This window comes from Sinocyclocheilus rhinocerous, unplaced genomic scaffold, assembly GCF_001515625.1.
Source record: "Sinocyclocheilus rhinocerous isolate Xijiao unplaced genomic scaffold, SAMN03320098_v1.1 scaffold1829, whole genome shotgun sequence".
NCBI classification, from domain to species: domain Eukaryota; kingdom Metazoa; phylum Chordata; class Actinopteri; order Cypriniformes; family Cyprinidae; genus Sinocyclocheilus; species Sinocyclocheilus rhinocerous.
Window position 1 is genome coordinate 219,630 of NW_015650027.1, and position 21,457 is coordinate 241,086.

General features: G+C 35.6%; 2 protein-coding genes across 2 annotated transcripts in view; both read left to right on the top strand.

The window, feature by feature from the left end:
• The window catches only part of gfra1a (gdnf family receptor alpha 1a), a 69,527-nt gene extending 52,759 nt beyond the window's left edge, over positions 1-16,768 (top strand). The window contains exons 7-14 of the mRNA XM_016516405.1: positions 763-935; positions 2,144-2,205; positions 2,512-2,902; positions 4,803-4,912; positions 5,569-5,703; positions 11,292-11,497; positions 14,629-14,673; positions 15,405-16,768. Of these exons, the coding sequence (XP_016371891.1) occupies positions 763-935; positions 2,144-2,205; positions 2,512-2,902; positions 4,803-4,912; positions 5,569-5,703; positions 11,292-11,497; positions 14,629-14,673; positions 15,405-15,548 (1,266 nt within the window). The 3' untranslated portion in view covers positions 15,549-16,768. The remainder of the gene's footprint in view (positions 1-762; positions 936-2,143; positions 2,206-2,511; positions 2,903-4,802; positions 4,913-5,568; positions 5,704-11,291; positions 11,498-14,628; positions 14,674-15,404) is intronic.
• Positions 16,769-18,318: 1,550 nt separating this feature from the next.
• Positions 18,319-19,910, top strand: LOC107711423 (female protein-like). The gene is made up of 2 exons (XM_016516414.1): positions 18,319-18,434; positions 19,179-19,910. The coding sequence occupies exons 1-2, from the start codon at positions 18,377-18,379 to the stop codon at positions 19,847-19,849; spliced, it is 729 nt and encodes a 242-aa protein (XP_016371900.1). The 5' UTR covers positions 18,319-18,376; the 3' UTR covers positions 19,850-19,910.
• Positions 19,911-21,457: the final 1,547 nt, after the last annotated feature.

Consider the following 21,457-nt stretch of genomic DNA (forward strand, 5'->3'; position numbering starts at 1 on the left):
AAGCCCAACTGCCTGGCACTGCAAGCGTCCTGCAAGACCAACTACATCTGCAGGTCTGAGCCACAAACAACTCATTTATAACAGGCAACTTAAAATATTATTCTCGTGAGCATGTTCTTATGTTGTTAAGGCAATGAAGTTAAATGAATAAATCAATAGCACTTTACAATACATTTCTATTAGTTAATGTTAGTTAACTACATTAGTTAGCATAAACTAACAATTAAAAAATACCTCGTTGTTACAGTGTAATTATACATTTAAGTACTGAGTAATATTAATTAACTACATGTACTTACTATATGGTTAGGGTTAGGATTAGGGTTTGGGTTACTTGCATGTAATTATGCATAATTTATTGTTATTTTAATAGTAAGTACATATAATGTACTTAAAATAAAGTGTTACCAGCATTTATTAATCTTATAATGATAACTTCAACATTTACTAATACATTATTAAAATCAAAAGTTGTATCTATTCAGACCCTATTGTAAAGTAATAATAATAAATTAGTGAACTGACCCTAAATAATAAGAACTGGCCATAATAAATATGTATAATTTTTTTTCATATATTTGGATTCAGCATTCACTTAAATTGTTATAAGATAATAAACAACTAAATATATTTCAATATTCCATTCTATTCTAACATATGTTAGTAATAATTCTATTGATATATGATTGAAATTATATATTTCACTTAATAAATAAACTAATGTAAATTAAGAACTGGCATTTAAAAACAATCTTCGACAAGGTGCCGCCCAAGCACAGCTACGGTATGCTCTTCTGCTCCTGTCCTCTAGGGGATCAGCTGGCCTGTTCTGAGCGCAGACGCCAGACCATCGTACCAGCCTGTTCATATGAGGACAAGGAGAAGCCCAACTGCCTGGCACTGCAAGCGTCCTGCAAGACCAACTACATCTGCAGGTCTGAGCCACAAACAACTCATTTATAACAGGCAACTTAAAATATTATTCTCGTGAGCATGTTCTTATGTTGTTAAGGCAATGAAGTTAAATGAATAAATCAATAGCACTTTACAATACATTTCTATTAGTTAATGTTAGTTAACTACATTAGTTAGCATAAACTAACAATTAAAAAATACCTCGTTGTTACAGTGTAATTATACATTTAAGTACTGAGTAATATTAATTAACTACATGTACTTACTATATGGTTAGGGTTAGGATTAGGGTTTGGGTTACTTGCATGTAATTATGCATAATTTATTGTTATTTTAATAGTAAGTACATATAATGTACTTAAAATAAAGTGTTACCAGCATTTATTAATCTTATAATGATAACTTCAACATTTACTAATACATTATTAAAATCAAAAGTTGTATCTATTCAGACCCTATTGTAAAGTAATAATAATAAATTAGTGAACTGACCCTAAATAATAAGAACTGGCCATAATAAATATGTATAATTTTTTTTCATATATTTGGATTCAGCATTCACTTAAATTGTTATAAGATAATAAACAACTAAATATATTTCAATATTCCATTCTATTCTAACATATGTTAGTAATAATTCTATTGATATATGATTGAAATTATATATTTCACTTAATAAATAAACTAATGTAAATTAAGAACTGGCATTTAAAAACAATTTAAAATATTATTAATATAATAATTTATAATGATCTAATAATAATATAATATAATATAATATAATATAAAAATAACAGAACCATTTCACTAGCAGTCTCAAACTTTATAGTTGTAAAGCGAGTAAATAAAGTATATACACAAAGTTAAGAACAGTTGGCTATCCTTCTCTTTCGCCCTCTTACACACACACACACACACTTACATGCAAATGCATCCACACTTCATGGCAACACTTATCTTGTGTGCATTAACACATGGCAGTGCAAAATGAGCCATTTAGAGGTGCTAAGAAATGCCTCACTGAATCTGAAAGGCAACATCACAACATGCCATCTGTAATAACACATATTCACCAATAGGGACAGACATGGCAATGAGCAGCTAAACTGCATCTATTGGGAAATAAAGCATTTATTAAGGTAAGGCAGGAGAACACATTGCGAGGACGATCGTGGTGATTATTGAAGTCTAGCAATAAAAACTGCAGCCTTAAATCTGGTTTGTGCAGGAAGGAGGCAACCCCAGAGTCCGCTAAGTGGCTTGTTAAGGATTCATTAGCACAACGTGGATGTAGAAGTAAAGTAGAAGTTTTGCCAAGTAAACGTCTTTAGGCACAGAGAGTGCGACAGCTAATGACCCTGCTCAATCAGAAGAGCCACCGCTCGGCATTCCTCTTTTTCTTTGTCTTTGTTTTTTTACCATTATTTTTAATTTAACTTTTTTTTACTTTTAAAAGTTTAAATTTTTTGTCAATTTCTTCATTTTTTTCCTTATATAGCAATTTTAAAGCAATTTTAGCTGGTTTAGCTGCATTTCAACCGCATACCCTCTCTCCAAAAATGATTGACAGACAGACTGTATCTGTGTTTATATTAGTTATATTGTCTTTTATACCATGCATCTTTGTCTTTGCAGGTGAGCCAGCGCTAGCAAAGGAGAACAACTGCCTGAACGCAGCAAAGGCCTGCAACCTAAACGATACCTGTAAGAAATATCGTTCGGCTTACATAAGCCCCTGCACCAGCCGAGTCTCAACGGCTGAAGTCTGCAACAAACGGAAGTGCCACAAGGCCCTGCGGCAGTTCTTCGACAAGGTGCCGCCCAAGCACAGCTACGGTATGCTCTTCTGCTCCTGTCCTCTAGGGGATCAGCTGGCCTGTTCTGAGCGCAGACGCCAGACCATCGTACCAGCCTGTTCATATGAGGACAAGGAGAAGCCCAACTGCCTGGCACTGCAAGCGTCCTGCAAGACCAACTACATCTGCAGGTCTGAGCCACAAACAACTCATTTATAACAGGCAACTTAAAATATTATTCTCGTGAGCATGTTCTTATGTTGTTAAGGCAATGAAGTTAAATGAATAAATCAATAGCACTTTACAATACATTTCTATTAGTTAATGTTAGTTAACTACATTAGTTAGCATAAACTAACAATTAAAAAATACCTCGTTGTTACAGTGTAATTATACATTTAAGTACTGAGTAATATTAATTAACTACATGTACTTACTATATGGTTAGGGTTAGGATTAGGGTTTGGGTTACTTGCATGTAATTATGCATAATTTATTGTTATTTTAATAGTAAGTACATATAATGTGTAACAAGGACACCTTAAAATAAAGTGTTACCAGCATTTATTAATCTTATAATGATAACTTCAACATTTACTAATACATTATTAAAATCAAAAGTTGTATCTATTCAGACCCTATTGTAAAGTAATAATAATAAATTAGTGAACTGACCCTAAATAATAAGAACTGGCCATAATAAATATGTATAATTTTTTTTCATATATTTGGATTCAGCATTCACTTAAATTGTTATAAGATAATAAACAACTAAATATATTTCAATATTCCATTCTATTCTAACATATGTTAGTAATAATTCTATTGATATATGATTGAAATTATATATTTCACTTAATAAATAAACTAATGTAAATTAAGAACTGGCATTTAAAAACAATTTAAAATATTATTAATATAATAATTTATAATGATCTAATAATAATATAATATAATATAATATAATATAAAAATAACAGAACCATTTCACTAGCAGTCTCAAACTTTATAGTTGTAAAGCGAGTAAATAAAGTATATACACAAAGTTAAGAACAGTTGGCTATCCTTCTCTTTCGCCCTCTTACACACACACACACACACTTACATGCAAATGCATCCACACTTCATGGCAACACTTATCTTGTGTGCATTAACACATGGCAGTGCAAAATGAGCCATTTAGAGGTGCTAAGAAATGCCTCACTGAATCTGAAAGGCAACATCACAACATGCCATCTGTAATAACACATATTCACCAATAGGGACAGACATGGCAATGAGCAGCTAAACTGCATCTATTGGGAAATAAAGCATTTATTAAGGTAAGGCAGGAGAACACATTGCGAGGACGATCGTGGTGATTATTGAAGTCTAGCAATAAAAACTGCAGCCTTAAATCTGGTTTGTGCAGGAAGGAGGCAACCCCAGAGTCCGCTAAGTGGCTTGTTAAGGATTCATTAGCACAACGTGGATGTAGAAGTAAAGTAGAAGTTTTGCCAAGTAAACGTCTTTAGGCACAGAGAGTGCGACAGCTAATGACCCTGCTCAATCAGAAGAGCCACCGCTCGGCATTCGGGGGGCACACTCAGACACTCATACAAATAAATGGAAAATATTTGCACTTGCGCTCCAGGTCTGTACAGTTCACATGCTTCATTCCAGTCATTTTTTCCTCATTATATGTCTTTCTTGCTGCATCCATCCTGCTCTTGTACCCATGATTATTTTGAAGCCAGGTGTAGCCCCTAGCTGTAGCAAGGTGTTCGGTGGAGTTGTGCAGAGATCCCACACTAGTCCCACACCATGTTGTCTTAGGAGACACGGCACAGCACATTCATTTACACATTCCTTCTCCGTTCTTAACACTGCCACAGACTACTACTGAGAGTCTTCCAACACTTTTAACAGCCAAGAATTGTGTGCAGTGTGCTTTTCAAACAGATTTGGCAACATATGTTTTCTTTCATTCATAATGAACCGTATTTAATTATAAAGTGGTGTCATTAGCACTCATTGTACTAGAATAGATGTCAGGAAGAGATGAGAATTATGTAATATGAAGTGTGTGTGTGTGTGTGTGTGGTGTTTTAGGTCTCGTCTGGCTGATTTCTTCACCAACTGTCAACCTGAACCCCGCTCTCTCTCTGGCTGTCTGAAGGAGAATTATGCTGACTGCTTGCTGTCGTACTCTGGCCTCATTGGTGAGTTTGCCCTGTAACATATATTTATTTATTTTTATTATTATTAATATGGTAAATTTAATATTAGGGTCTACAAAAATTTATTTTTGAATTATTAATATAGTACATTTTATATTAATTCAGTGTCATGGGGAATACACACACACACACACACACACACACACATCAACCTGTTATATACTGATGATGATTGATGATTGATGACTTCTACTACTCTCCATAAAATCCACTGAGATATATATAGAGAAAGCCTTTGTGAAAACATGTTTGTTCTCTAGTTCTTTCTTTGCGTTTTGCTTGTGCTGGATGTCTTTCCAAAGTCGTGTGTGCAGCACACAGAAACAACAGCTGGACACACGGGAATACAGCAGTGCAGCTATTAATCTGTGATTAGCTCCTGTTGTTGTTCTACCAGTGGGAGACTGTTTCTCTGTGGGCTAACACTGTCACATCCCCACAGTACAGCTTTTATGAGGCACACTGCACCAAAGTATTATTTTTAAGAAAGCTCAGTGAGAACAGCATAACGGCTAATCTGAAGATGGCAAGGGTTTAGGGTTTTGATGTGTACACAATCAGGCTTTTAAAAACGCACATATTTAATCAAATTCCAATTAAATATGAAATTGATACTTTAATGTCCTTTTGTTTTCCAGGCACGGTGATGACCCCAAATTATCTGCGCTCACCCAAGATCAGCGTGTCTCCATTCTGTGACTGCAGCAGCAGCGGCAACAGCAAAGAGGAATGCGACAGATTCACAGAGTTCTTCACTGACAACGCCTGCCTGCGTGAGTTACTGCTTTGGCCCGACTTATCCTGTCTCTGTGCAAAGAAAATCTGAAACAGACCCTCTGATTTACATGTGTAGTTTGTGTTAGAGCTGGGCCAAATAGCATAAAAATAATATATATATATATAATAAGAGATATGAAACCGATATGAACCGATATGAAATTTATCAGCTGATACGATAGCAGAATGATATCTGTCAGTGCACCAACATGTAGCGCCGTTGCGCTACAGCCGTCCTGGGATCGAATTCTCATGGACCTGATCCTGAGAAATTAACCCCCCCTTCCTAAATTAACAAATTAAAATTACAAATTGTTTAATTAAAATGAAAAATGTTTAGTGCCCAAATATGAATTTTTTTTTACTAAAACATTTCAAAGCATGTAAAATGACACAAAGTGAGAACTTTGAAGTGATTATGAATTAAACTTATCAACTCTAATGCCCATTTTCCAACTGAAGTTTAAATAAGACAGTATTTTAAACTTTGCTGACTTAATGGTTTCATACTTGAGTTGTGCAAGTGCTGTAGTCTAATGAGAGACTCTTTGGGAAACTTATGGTTATATAAAAAGAGTCAGTTTCATTTTATCCTCCTCTAGTAAATGACATAAAAATAGACGTAAAGATGTGAGCAATCTGTCAATCGCTCCTCATATCTTCTGTTAGCTTTTTTCTGTCTTGTTTTCTCTTCCTTTAAACTTTGTGCCTCCATCCGTGCCATTTCCTTCCTAACTGTCCATTTGTCTCATTCTCCCTCTGATCTGGTTTGCTCTGTCCTTCTCTTCAGACTCCAGCTAGTTGTTTTCTGAGGCTTTTAGCTGTCCACCTGTCAGCCCGTTTTTACCTCTGCCTCAAAAAACCTCTTCCATCTTCCTATTATGTACACTTCTTTCTCTTACACTTTCCCCCGTATATCTTTTGCTCGCTACCCTTCCTTGACTGCACCAAGTGTTTTGTTTTGTTCCCGTGTACTCATAGAATTGCGTGAAAACAGACTAAGTGGTAACAGAAAAAAGCGAGCTTTCAGGGAGGGCTTGTGAAAGTCCTGGGAGTGCTACGAAAAATGTATAGTACTGAAAAAGATCCATGCAGGGGTCAGTTTAGAAAGCAGAGTCAGGTGAATGCCACTACTCAAACCTCAATACACAGCACTTGAACTAAGTTTCTTGTGGTGAAATAGTTCACAGAAGAAGAAGGTCATGTCAATCATCATGCCCCTTTTGTAACAGCCTCAGTCCTCAGTTCACTGTTAAAAGTCAATAGGAATGCACAATTTGGAGAAAAAAAATCTGATTATGATTCTTCTAACTAGTGGTTCAACGGATCACAAATCTCACGGTTCGGATCACATTACGGTTTTTGACCCATGGATCGGATCATTTTTCGGATCAGCAAGAAAAGAAAAATATTTCAATTTAACTGCTTTCCATTTATTACTTAAAGCGAAGTACTTCTTTGATACCACAGCAAATACTACTAGATTAACTAAGAAAGTTTAAACATGATTAAAGACACAAGAGAACAGCCAGCAAAAATAAGAACAAATACACAAATTACAAGCATAGATAAATGCAACAGAATATGTTACAAATAAAATAAGGTTGGTAGTATTCAAATACAGAAATGTAATAATTAGGGAAAATAACACTGCATAGTGTTCACTGTATAAATTAAATATAGATTTTTATCACAGCTGTTTTGTTGTTTGATGATCATTAATGACAGCAGCAGTATTTATAGGCCGCTGTCCCTTAAGACCTGATGCACGGATCCGATATAATGATACACTTCACATCCGATTTCTTTCTCGGATCACAAATCTCACGGTTCGGATCACATTATGGTTTTTGACCCACGGATCTGATCATTTTTCGGATCAGCAAGAAAAGAAAAATATTTCATTTTAACTTGCTTTCCATTTATTACTTAAAGCGAAGTACTTCTTTGATACCACAGCAAATACTACTAGATTAACTAAGAAAGTTTAAACATGATTAAAGAGACAAGAGAACAGCCAGTAAAAATAAGAACAAATACACAAATTACAAGCATAGATAAATACAACAGAATATGTTACAAATAAAATAAGGCTGGTAGTATTCAAATACAGAAATGTAATAATTAGGGAAAATAACACTGCATAGTGTTCACTGTATAAATTAAATATAGATTTTTATCACAGCTGTTTTGTTTCTGTGCACGTAGAGAACAGTGCGTGAGTAACGAATTGAGTTCCCTTTCGCCTTTTCTCTCTGGAATTGTTTAAAATTCGCTTGCTTGTGTAAATACGAACAAATGATAAACTTATACTCTATTATGGTTAAATTTTGCAATTAATCCGTGGATCACATGCGTGCCTAACCGTGTGGCTTGGTCCATACGGATCACGGATCAACTACGATCAGTTTAACCACTACTTCTAACAAAAATTGTGTTTTGTAATGCAATAAAAAAAATTAAAAAACAGGTTTGCTGTGCTTGTTTGTAAGGGCTGCATAATTTTGCCAAAATTTTGGACTTGTATGTCAATATGTATATGGTGATGAAGAAGAAAAAAGCAAATAAAATTGCAATTAAAAAGAAAAAAAGAAAATTATATATTTAATTAAATCACAGCTTTTGTGATTTGATAATTGCACTAAGCCATAACAAAAAAAAAAATCGAAATATTATTTGAAACTACATAGTATTTTACTATTTCTGTTACTACTGTAGTTATATGCAGCTTTTATGACAATATTATTTGCTGTTGTAGTTGTGCAGGAGTTGTTACTTAAAAATGGCTGCTTAAACTTGTGAGTGGCTGGTAAAATTCTGCATTCAGACATTGTGGCAGTTAATTTGCCACCCTGACTGAGAGTCTACATGGAATATTTGGACTTTTACGCAGAACACAAACTGTTTCACGTCAAGATCATTTACAGTTAAGTAGTGAAGGCAAAAAGGTAATAAAAAATTATGATAAACGTAAGAGAATAGTGACCTGTCAAAATCTTTCTTTAAACCACTGCAGGAAAAACAGAGATAGTTTTCAATGTTGAAGAATGGGCAGGGTGGATTCACTGTAGGAAGAGCAGGGATGGGCAAAGATACATCAAAATGTATTTTAAAATAAAATACTAAATACCTTAATTTTAAGTGTATCAAAATAAACTACTTAAATACATGTATCTGAAATACTGCCCATCCCTGAAGAAGAGTATATCTGTGAACAGTCTGAGCTTAATTTGATTTGTTTCTTTTAGTGCCGAGGGCTTTGAGGGGATGTTGAAGGAGACTCTTCAGGAGGTTAAACTGGGTTAAACTGCTTTTTTATTGTTCTATCTTTCTTTCTCGCTCTCTCTCTCCTTCTCATTACCTCATCCTTTCATGTCTCATTACGGGATTTCAGTGTTAAGGCATCCTGACAGTTCTGGGGGTTCGTTCCCAATGCCGTCAGTATCTGGGTGTTTAGGAGGCTATGACGAAGTGCTTTGGCCTCACACCCTACACTAGCCCCTGAGCGTTATGCATCTGTCTGCCCTTGGAACACGGCGTCCTCAACACAGGCTAGTGTTTCAGCAGAACAGGTAGCATCGAGTGAAACAGTGAGATTGTTCAAGTGGTATTAAAAATCTTAAATTTGATTTTTTCTTTTTAAATACTCACCTTCACATTTATGCTTGCTTCCGGAGTATGGTGGCATTACTCAAACTTCAAACTGGTGGACAGCACTGGCACAATAATAAGAGTGTTTCTTAAAAACATACTGGCTTTATTCAAAAATATAATGGGGGTTAAAAAAAATCTGGGATTCAAATCTAATTTAAAGCTGGAAATATACTTTTATTTTAGAAAACAAAGAAATATGATGAAACAAATAAATTATGCTGTAGATACTTAAGTTTGGGGAGTGTAGTTTTTATTTAAGTAAGTTAATAATCTTATGTTCACCAAGCCTGCATGTATGTGATCAAAACTGTAATATTTTGATGAGCTGAATTTTCAGCAGCCGTTACTACAGTCTTCAGTGTCACACAATCTTTCTGTAACAATGAAAAGGTATAAATGTAAAAAATAAAATAATAATAATAATAACAATCCTATTGACCCGAAACTTTAAAAAAAAAAACTGTATTCCATTAGAAAAATGTCAAATAAAAGGGTGCTGCTAAATGTGCACTGCTGAAAAACGTCTAAATGCAAATGCTATTTACATCAGAAAAGCATGCTTATTTTAAGCTGGTCTGCATTTCATCAGAAAAAAAAAATCACAAAAACAGCAAACAGTAGCCTGATATTGTAGTGCATTTTCTTTTCTTTGAAACCTAAAACCTTGTGGATACGAAGGTCTCCAGACATCAGCTGGTGGAGTGTAGAGTGGATTCAGAGAACATGACTCATTGAGAGACATGCACATGAGAGGAAACTACACGATTCATCTGCTTTAGAAAATGTGTCAGGGCTCATAGACTCAAAACAACGATCAAAGCACTCAGAGCCTGCGGGTCTTTTCCAGTATTTCCTAGAGAGATGGAGAGAAAGCGTCTAAAAATAGCAAACAACACATTCATCATGTGTTTGTTCAAATGATTTACATGTGAGTATGATACAATTAGAGAAGCAGATTTAAGATGTAGCGCAGCGACAGACAGAACTAGCACTATGAGAGAGGGTGGACGTTTCTGATACAACAGTACAACTTCACAAAGTAAAACAACTACACATACTGTACCACACTTTCTTGGATTTTGTGTCTTCACAGACACAGACTGCAGTATTTGTGCTAAACAGTGTGCTGTCTGTATTGTTTCAGTGGAGATGGCAGAGAGAGAGCAAGAGCCTGTCAGAGGTCCATATAATGAGGCAGTAGGTCCTACTCCTAAGAAAAACTGGAGAGGGCCTGACTGAGAGTTTGGGCAAATACTAGTCATTTCCAAACTTTCATATGTGGAGAATACGCATCATTTCCAGTCTATCATACAGGCAGTCAAAGTAAAAAGCACATTATCTATTGACTATGTTGATAGGTCAGGTTTAATAAGTTAGTGATAACTGCGCTTGCAATCACTCGGTCATATACAGTATGGTACACACTGCTGGTCCTTCTGTTAAATCAATGATTATAAATCACAGAGAAAGAGAGATTAAGCTGATAGTCATCATGTAAAGCAACCTGACCTCCTGTATTCAGAAAAATAGAAACCACCTGTAATTTACAGTGTATGAGGCAAGTTTTGCATGCCTTCAGTTTCATTATCGAGCATTCGTCAGTTCAACATATCGGTTAGTTTGAATTAGATATATTTAGGGAATTCTGAGCCGCATGCAATGCACATCCAGTATGCACATAAAATACAGGAGTAGGTCTTGATTTACAATCAAACACATATCTAAAAATCTAATAAACAGTCATACATCTCTGGGTCTCTTATGTTATGGTAAACATCTCTCAGACTACCAACTTAAGACTTTGACAGCAAACAGGAGGCAAAACTAGTGTTTATCTGTGCTGTATTGGCCCTCCAATTAATTCTTAACTATTTCATCGTATCTCTCTTTTAGTATGAGGTAGAAACCATCTTTGCTATTTTTTATGTAGGTAATGCAATCCAGGCCTTTGGAAATGGGACGGATGTGAGCGTTTGGCAGCCAATGCCCCCAGTGCAAACAACCACCACTATGACAACACCATCCCAGAGGAACAGAGATCGAGACAGATCACCCAATGCCATAGAGCCAGGGACACACATCAACCATCTCAATCCAGCTGATAACTCCCTCTACCAGTTCTGCGGAAGCCTCCAGGTCAGTGGAACTATTGCAGACATAGATCTTCAAGTTTCATTTATGCATTGTGGGTTGGGTGAATGTGTATGTGCCTCAGGGAATGCAGGGTTTTAAAACAGACGATGTGTTTGAGGTCCTCATATGTTAGGAGTTAATAAATACCTCTGCTGATCTTGAAAATGATGTTTTAGGAAGGGAATGGTTCAGTCGCATATGCCTAATTTACATAAGAGTGCTATACTACATTATAGGGGACTCTGTTAAATATTTCTCATGGGTAGGTAAATTTGATTTAAAATGTGTAGAGTAAAACAGCCATAAAAATGTAAGGAAACACTATAGAAAATGGAAGACAGAAATTGCAATTACTGAACTATCTAACTATTTAGGCTAAATTAAGATTTACAACATTACAAAAAAGTTATACATTTTAGTCAAATTAAGAGTTAATAAATAAATTAATTAATATAATTAATACACAGCAAAATCCCCAGAGTTAAATCAACTCTGCTCAGAGTACATATTGTCCCAATCTACAGAGTGTTAAAGTAACACTGAAGCAGAGTTACCACTGTTGAGGATTATGTGATATGTTTTCATGTAAGCCTGAGCAGTAGTTGTTCATCTTCAACATTGTTAACAACGGGTTTTCTTTACTAATGCTCTCATCAATTAATTAATTGCTTAATTATCCCATTAACTTTAACTCGGCTTCAGTTTTACTTTAACACTCTGTAGACTGGGACAATATGTACTCTGAGCAGAGTTGATTTAACTCTGGGGATTTTGCTGTGTATACCATTAATAGTTATATTTTATCTGTAACCACTATAATAGAAATATATTTACAATTCACATAATAATCACAAAAATGTCCTTATTTAAGAAGGTTTTGAACATCATCTGCCAAGTCACCTTTATATCTATAGCGCTTTATACAATATAGATTATTTCAAAGGAGCTTCAATGCAAATTTTAATGCAAACTTCTTCAAACAGGAAATAAATTCAAATTATGCTGCAAAGCAGCTCTAAAAAAATACAATAATGTCCTTATTCAGCTCAAGTCAGTTCAATATTTCAGTTTAGAACAGTTTATCAATTATGAAATTAGATCAGTTCAGCTCTGCAGAAGACAATAGAGTGGCTATTCAGCTCAGGTCAGATCAGTGTTGATTCAATATAGCTTAAAAACAGTGTCGATGTTACAAAATGCATCAACTATGAAAATAAGTCGATTCAGCTATAAAGCAGCTCTACAGGAGACAATAGTGTCATTATCCAGCTCAATTCAGTTCAAGTTTTGTTCTCATCCGATAGTGTCAGCGCAGTCAATTTGGCAATATTACTGAATATTAAGTGAATATTACTGAACACATAATAACATGTATACCTTGAATGCAATCCTACTCACTTTGGATATAAGTGTCTGCCAAATGCATAAATGTATTACGATACAGCCCTTGAGACAATTGAGACAACAGTTCAATCCAACAACAAGACCCACACACCCAGGGTTAGAGTTGGCCATTTACAGCATGTCTTTTAATTAGAAACATGCTAATGTATAATCACAGACATTAGGGCACGCACACATGCATGCATCCAGACCCAAACACTCCAACAGAGAAAAGTGCAGCAGCAGAAGAAAGTAGCATTAATGAGTTTACATGTTTTTGCATTAGCCTCACTGCTAAACGTAGTCCTCTGAGGGGGAGCAGCTGTCAGTGTGAAAATGAGGAGAAGAACAGAGACGGAGAGTGCAGACTCATGGGATATGTCTGTCAGTCTTTCTTCATCGGTTACAAATGATCACGGCACACACAGCTGACCTCTAGGAAAACTAGCGAGACGACTCCTGCATACGAACGGCATGTTAATGTAGCCTCTGTTGCATATCGAACTGCTTTTCTCTCTCTTGTTTAGAACCGAGATGTTTACAGCCAGCCATACTGTTTGCATCCCCCTTCAGTTATGTGATAGAAAGGGTTTTTGCCTTTTTGAATAAAATGACAGAGCCAGATGTGCATTAACACCCTCAAAACAAAAATACCTCAGCTAAAAGCGGGTCAAAATGCAAGTATTGGGCATATTTGCTAAATTATGGAACGCTCTGATTTAGCAGTATGAGAAAGTTCTCTGCGTTCAGTGTGAACTCATGTTCTAAATATACAATAAAAGTGAGAAACTCTCTGCTTAGTATGCTGTCAAGTGATTCAGTAAGATTAAGGGCCAATTTCATGAGTTTTGTTCTCTTTTTCCATTTCTTTTTCTTTTTTTTTTTGCACTATTAAAGTGCCATATCTTGCACTTTGGGAGCATTTTGCTTCAATGTAATTAAAGCAGCACTTGATGTGTACAGAGAACAATTATCCAACTTTTTTTTGCCTGAACATCACACTTTCTAGACTTTTGTTGGTTTATTTCTTCAATTTAAAAAAATGTTTTAAGGGCGCTAGGACCGCTCTGGGAGAAATTAATCATTGATATTAAACCTCAAATCCTCTTTTTACCGGTCTGTAGATGCGGTTGTTTATAATGCTGGCAGAGGCATTGCTTTATCATGCTGGGCTCTGGCTTAGATTCAAGTCGGCTAGTTTCAGGAGGATACCGAACCACCAACACACAGGAATCCATTCATTATACTGTCACCAGGTCTCCTATATCACCACTGCTTCTCACTTTCTTAGACATGCATACCTATACAACAAGTACACACACATAAGGAAGTGAAATCCATACTAAATTGTATGCTACTGGAGGGTTACATTTGAAATGCTAAAATCTGAGAAATATAATGTGGCCTCAAACTGAGAATCCTCCAGTAACCCACCTGCTATGATTAATATGATTAATATTAATATCAGCTTGTGCACACATTTAATTCTCTATGGTTATATTGACACTATCTAAAAAGAGAATCACAATAGATTTTAAACTTGTCAATATCATTATATAGCACACTACTAATGCAATTAATGGATATAAAATCGCAGCTATAAACAACAGTCTGGCTATTTTGTTATTGATTATCCAGTGTGGATCCTCCTGCAGGACTGTTGTAATATGTAGTCTAGTAGGGGTTTTCTTGGTCCAAAATGTTATTAATTTCTATCCAGTTACTTTAATAGAGTTTTTTTCCCTTTCTAGGCTCAGAAGCTGCAGACAAACAACACAATAGCTGTGTTATGTGTGGTAAGTATGCTAACATGCTTCTTTTCATGCCAGAATAAAAACTGATTGCACATCCCAAACTAGGCATATCTCTGATATATGTCAATTGTTATTGAAAGGATGAATCATAATGAAAGAAAAGATACAAAGCAGTAATTATCTCATGTCACATTGGCCCCTTTCGGCTGAACTTTGACCTGGCACTAGAGGGCTCTTCCTGCCCGGTATGCACATGATCTTTGCGTTGGGCGATGGCAAAATGTGAACATTGCTTATCTTCTGCCTTTTAAAGTTCACTAAATGTCATTGTACATAATAAAAGCAACATTATATGCTAAAATGACATTTAGTGTTGCAGCGGCAGGCCCAAACAGCCCTAAAAACAAGGACCTCTTTTCAGAGAACAATTTCATTGCTGAATCAAAGAGCTTTTCTAATCTGAACCCATGTTAGGTATAACTCAGGCAGAATTGCATTTTTATTTTTGAATTAACTGAGTTTTATTTATTTTTTTTTTTTTTGCAAGGTGAAAGTCCAGGTTTTTTTTAATGCATTATGGTGTACTAAAAGCCTTGAAAAGCCAATCACAAACACATACAATTCCTTTTAGAAAAGTTCAAGGTAAAACATCATAATGGAAAAATACATCAAAATCAAATAGCTGTACTCTCTGCCATGCCTAACCACCTTTAGGCTGGTAAGACTAAATGCTCATCCTCTTTCTTGCCTGTTCACTGTTGTGTTTCTCCAAGGACCCACAGATCGATGACCCCAGCTCCTCCAACGCCATCTCCAGGAATTCGTCCACTCGGCAGGCATCTCTATCAGGCCTTAGCTCTCTGCTGCTCCTGCTGGCTACCTCCTTGCACTGCATCTTCACTGTAGCGATGTTGTAGCCACCTAAGAACATAAAACACGGACAGTCACAATTTGTACAAAGTCGATCGCTGTTCCTGGTCAATCTGTTGTACTCAGTACTCTCTCTCTTTCTCTCTCTTAGTCCCTCCCTTCCTCTCTATTGCTGTTCTGTTTTTTAAGAGCTTTTGTTGATGTTGTTGATGCAACGAAACAAAGTGGTCTTGGTGTACTCGAGTTTCTGTCTCTCTTCCCTCCTGATTTTGCATCGGAAGATGAAACGTGAAAGAAATGCAAGAGAACCCTGGAATCATTGCAGCATTCCCATGTGATGTTGTGCCGTTTACGCAACCGCTGGTGTTTGAGGGCCAGAAATCATAAGGACTCCTGTCACAGCAGTAGAGATTAATCTTATCTGTGCACTTAACAACACAGTGTTCACTATCCATTGCTCACTGGTACACAAAGACACTGCAAAAGTAAAACCAAGACACTATTAAAACGTAATTTTTGAGATGTGGTCACTGTTTATTTCTACAAATTGTCTTCTAACATTATGGTGAAAATTAGATTCTCACTAATTGTGCTTCTCCGTAGTTTTTCTATAGCATCACTGGCCCATCTGTAGGTCAAACATATCAAAAGACATTTACAAAACATCTAGTCACAGAAAGTGAAAGGAGGGTTTAGAGGGGAGTTTACTGGATGACCAACAGGACAGTAGCTTTGTCTGAAAATACATGAAAGAGCCTATTTGACAACTTTGCTCTGGTTTGTCATGGTGTGTTTGCGTGTGGATGCATGTGTGAATGCGTAATGCTGTTTGTATGTGTTTGTTTGAACGTTGAGGATGAGGTCATGGGTTGACTGGATGGATATGTCAATAGAACTGGGGTTTCATAACTCCTCTGTCACAGTTTGCGGGAGAAAACATGGACTGAGGCCGAACAGCAGCATTGATTCTTGTGTAATCAGACGGTGTGTCAAGGTTCTATGTTACAATTGCATATATAAGTATCTGTAAATTGCAATGCATTACCACTCACAAGGCTAAACCTACAGGCATCCGCGTATCTATCAAGTGTATATTGCCTTTCTGATGTTGCTTTGACAGGGATTTTCATACTTTGGCCCCAACGAAACATGCAATCTAGTCATGTATGTATTATATACGGTAGCCAGTTTTTTGTACTGTATGTCTATACAAAAGTTACTGAAAGAGTCAGTATTGTGATCCTGCATCACAATTACTTAAAACCAGTGAGAATTCTTTAAAGGGGTCCTATTATGCTCTTTTACAAAGTCTTGATTTTGTTTTGGGGGTGTACTAGAACATGCTCTCATGCTTGGTGGTTCGAAAAATGCATTATTTTTCACATAATTTACATTATTAAAAAAAAGCATAATAGGACCCCTTTAAAAAAAAACAAAAAAAAAACAGAAGTCTTATATATGTCAGTATGAGGCATGTGCAGTTTAACCTCCTCAGCGGTTCATGTGGCATTTTGATCAAAAAATAATGTATTGTTGTACTCGTACATGTTATTTACAGGACATTTTAAGTGCTACATAAAAAAAAACACACACACACACACACACACACATATATATATATATATATACTTCTACATGAACTATGTTTATAGAGCCTGCTATATTTGAATTGGGATTTGGTTGTACAATGTATTATCATATTGGATAAGGATTTATCACTTTTCTTAGTAACTATATACACAGTATATATTTTTGTTTAGATATTACAGTACAAATTGAAGACTTGCATCTGTAATTGTTGTTGTCCTGTCCTATATCTCAAATGAAGGAGATGTACAACAGCCATTTATTTACTATACACCACTATGTTATTGTTTTATGGTAAGCCAAAAAGAAAGGAAAAAATATCTTATTTTTGTATCCTTTTGCATTATGAGTTTATTTATTGTAATGTTGTCTTTTCTGCTGGAAAGCAGTATGGGAACTTTAAAAGTATGAACATTAAAAAACCAAGCATGATGGAAATGCAATAAAGGCTATTGGATGCAGTTTGTTATGGATTCTACGCAGACATTTTGTGGTGGTCTGCTGTATTTGGCTTTGATTGCAACATAAAGTTGCTGTGAAGATGGGAGCAGGACAGTAAGAATCCTACATTGTAAAAACTATATTTCTCTACATCCACATCTTATTGCTCCAGAGAATTAATAAAAATAAGAAAAAATAAAACACAAGACTCTTCCACAATCTGTCACATTTCTTCTTAGCTTGTGAAAATGTAAAAAGTATTCTATGAAAACGATTAAAATGTTGACTCATTCACCTTTGTTGTGTTTTGTTTTCACATGGAGGTTGTATAAGAGGAATTTAGCAATTTAACCTTAACAATAATTTTGTTTACAAAAGGAGATAGCAACAGGTCAGTGAGGGCTGCACAATAATTCTAAATAAAATGGCAATATGGACTGAGACACTATAATAACTTAAAAAGATAATATAAAAGATAACCAAAGTCCCACAGAAAGTGGCTTTAGTTGGTTCTCACAAAGATTGAACCCAAGTGTGAACACTCATAAAAAGCAACTATTCCATTGACAGCAAAGTGTGGTCTCTTTGTTATTTTTGCTTGGATGTCTCAGCAGCAGTTTTATTATACTTTTTCATATGAGAATAAAAGTTCATCATTTCAGTTGAAATCGTTATTGCAAGATAACTTTTTGGCCAAATTGTGCAGCCCTGCTCCTTATCTACGCATGTAACCAAACTGCTGAATCAGCACTAACACGCTGTGTCCTCACTACAGTGGTGCAGTATAAAAGAGCAAGAGTGAAGCGCTCAGGTGCCTCTCTCATGCCTGACTCCACCCAAGAGGACCATGAAGAGACTTTCTTCATACGTTTTCTTTATTGTCCTTTGTGGTTTGGCGTTGTCCCGTAAGTACTATCTATGTAATACTAACAATATACAGTAGTCAACATTTGAAGTGGATCAAAACCTTTCATCAAAGTTGTTCTAAAACCAAAATGCGTTCTTGTCCTAGGACAACTTTGATTAACTTTTTTGATCCACTTCAAAATGCTGACTACTAGGTCACCTAATTAATGTTGGTTATAATTGAATTGAGTTAATTAATACCAATAGATAAAGATAAAAAATGAATTTAGACAGCTTTTGTCAGTTCATTTTGTTTGTGCCTTTGCATATTTGTTCATTAAGCAATACTGCTGTATGTGGGTCAACCAGTGTCACTTCACATTAAAGAGCTTTTAATGCCTTAAGTGTTGAGAACATTTACTTATATCAATCTATGTAATACTAACAATATACAGTAGTCAACATTTGAAGTGGATCAAAACCTTTCATCAAAGTTGTTCTAAAACCTAAAACCAAAATGCGTTCTTGTCCTAGGACAACTTTGATTAACTTTTTTGATCCACTTCAAATGCTGACTACTAGGTCACCTAATTAATGTTGGTTATAATTGAATTGAGTTAATTAATACCAATAGATAAAGATAAAAAATGAATTTAGACAGCTTTTGTCAGTTCATTTTGTTTGTGCCTTTGCATATTTGTTCATTAAGCAATACTGCTGTATGTGGGTCAACCAGTGTCACTTCACATTAAAGAGCTTTTAATGCCTTAAGTGTTGAGAACATTTACTTATATCAACAACAGAACCGATAAAACACAGAAAATGTTTGAGGGAGAAGGTCATAACATTCCCACAGCTGACCACCAACAACTGGGTGAAGCTCCACCCGAATGAATCCATGGATATGTCTGCAGCCACCGTGTGTTTGCGATTCTACACTGAACAAATGAGTCTCGACCCATGTCTATTTTCTCTGGCTACACCATCGTACCCTCAAAACTTTTCTTTACGTTGGTTAAGTTTTAGCAAACAGTACGAGATGACTATTCATAGCTTCAAGGTTCAATTCGATGGGTTGGTGTTTAAAAATAATCAGTGGATCTCAATGTGTGCGACCTGGGATGCCAACAGTGGTCTTGCACAGATGTTTGTGAATAAAGTAGCCAGCATTAAGAAGGAAGTGGGCCCTAAAGTATCTTTCAAAGGAAATCCTGTCATAACACTCGGCCAGTTTCAGACCCAATATGATGGAGGGTTCAACCAACACAATGCCTTCACAGGTTTCATAGCAGATGTGCATGTGCACGGACAAGTCCTGACCATCCGTCAGATTAAGACCTACATGGAGGCAAAGACCAAATACAAACTTGGTGATTACATTAACTGGCACAATCTGATGTACACCATTGCTGGGTCTGCACAAGTGGAAGAAAAGCATCAAGTAACATTCTATAGCAAAGAAGAGCAGCAATAGTGCTCTGTTGTACTGAACTGTTGTTGTAATGTCATTAGAAATGACTAAACATCTTGACAGCGAACTTTGTGCTGAGTTTTCAATATTGACCAAACAAAAGAAGCCATAACTGACTTGAATTAGAGTCGGTGCAGTTTAATGATCAAAGTTGACACAGTGGCCTCAAGCTTGCATGTATTCCCACCTACTCACTCACTCACTCACTCATTCATTCATTCACTTAATACCCATTTAATGTCCAAACGGCCTGGTCAGGAAAGTAGGCTACTATATAACTGAGCATTTACCACTAATATTGTAGAAATTACTTAAAAATAAACTAGCAACATCCTGAATATCTGGCTAATTTGGTTCTTCAAACGAATTAGTGAATTTGCTTACAATATCTGGAAGGGCGTGTTTAGGCGTGTCTGTGTTTTTAATTACCTTTGTTTTAAAACAATATTCAATCAACTATCATAAACTATATATCATTTGACAGCTAAAACACTCAAGATCCATGTTCTGAGCTTTTTTTTTCAAATCAATACACCAGAGAGGAAAGGGTTTTTCAGAAAATTCTTAAAAATAGGGGCGCAGGTTAAGTGGTTAAAACAATCCAAGGAAGCTGCATTCCTAATAAACACATGTAATGCATTCCATAATTGTTCAGTGAAGGGGGCTTGATAAGTCAGTTTCTCCTCACCTAACTTTAACAAGATGTGAAATTCACCAACAATCAGTTATGCTGTATTTTGCTAAACATCTGAACTCACTAGAGTGCACACTATTGGGAATCTGTGTTGCAGACTTGGCACATTTTTCTGAAGAAACCTTTAGTCTAGAAACTAATTCCAGCTAAAGACACAAGTCTCACCATGTATTTCAAATCTGAGAATAATGAAATTATTTTAAGATGATGCTGTGTAATTTTTTTTAATGAGACTTTCTTTTTGGACAAATCAAAGAAAATGAGAGAAACATCTATGTTTCTGCTAGGTGCTGTAAGAGCAGAATTTCCAAATGCAACTTTTGCCTACAGCGCAAATGTAACAATCAGCAATTTGCAAATAAAACAATTTAATTAGTTAAGTATTGAAGGAATACTTTAGTAATTTATTTTTATTGAATCCTCTGTTGACCTGTTATGATTAATACACTGTATTTGAGTTCTACTTGAGTATAAAAATAGTATAGATAAAAATAAATGTTTTGAGTTGCAAATAATAATAATAATAATAATTCATAACCATGCAGTACTTTTTTTTATAATTATGACCTTTATCTTTTTTAATAATTTAACCACACTTCGCATTTAGTGCTTTTCACAATTTTGCATGGTTGCAAAGCAACTTTACATACATACAGAAAGTAGTTACAAAAGTAAAGATGTAAACAACATATAGCTAGTTAGTTTGAAATGGAGAAAGACATTCACGTACTTGATCAGAGGGTTTATTTTAGTATATTCCTAATACACTCCAATGCACCTGTACTAACACACTTGTTTCTCTTTATTAATGGTTCTTTAATGTCCCGTACAGACAAACAAAACATTGCACTTTAACATGTGGACTGCAGCCCTTTGGCCTGTCAAAATATTATGAATTACTAAACAAATTATTAAAA

Bases quoted from the DNA above. Each gene is read 5' to 3' on its own strand.
- LOC107711423 (XM_016516414.1), top strand. From the start codon at position 18,377: ATGAAGAGACTTTCTTCATACGTTTTCTTTATTGTCCTTTGTGGTTTG. The intron at 18,435-19,178 runs GTAAGTACTATC...TATCAACAACAG, and splicing joins TTGTGGTTTGGCGTTGTCCC to AACCGATAAAACACAGAAAA.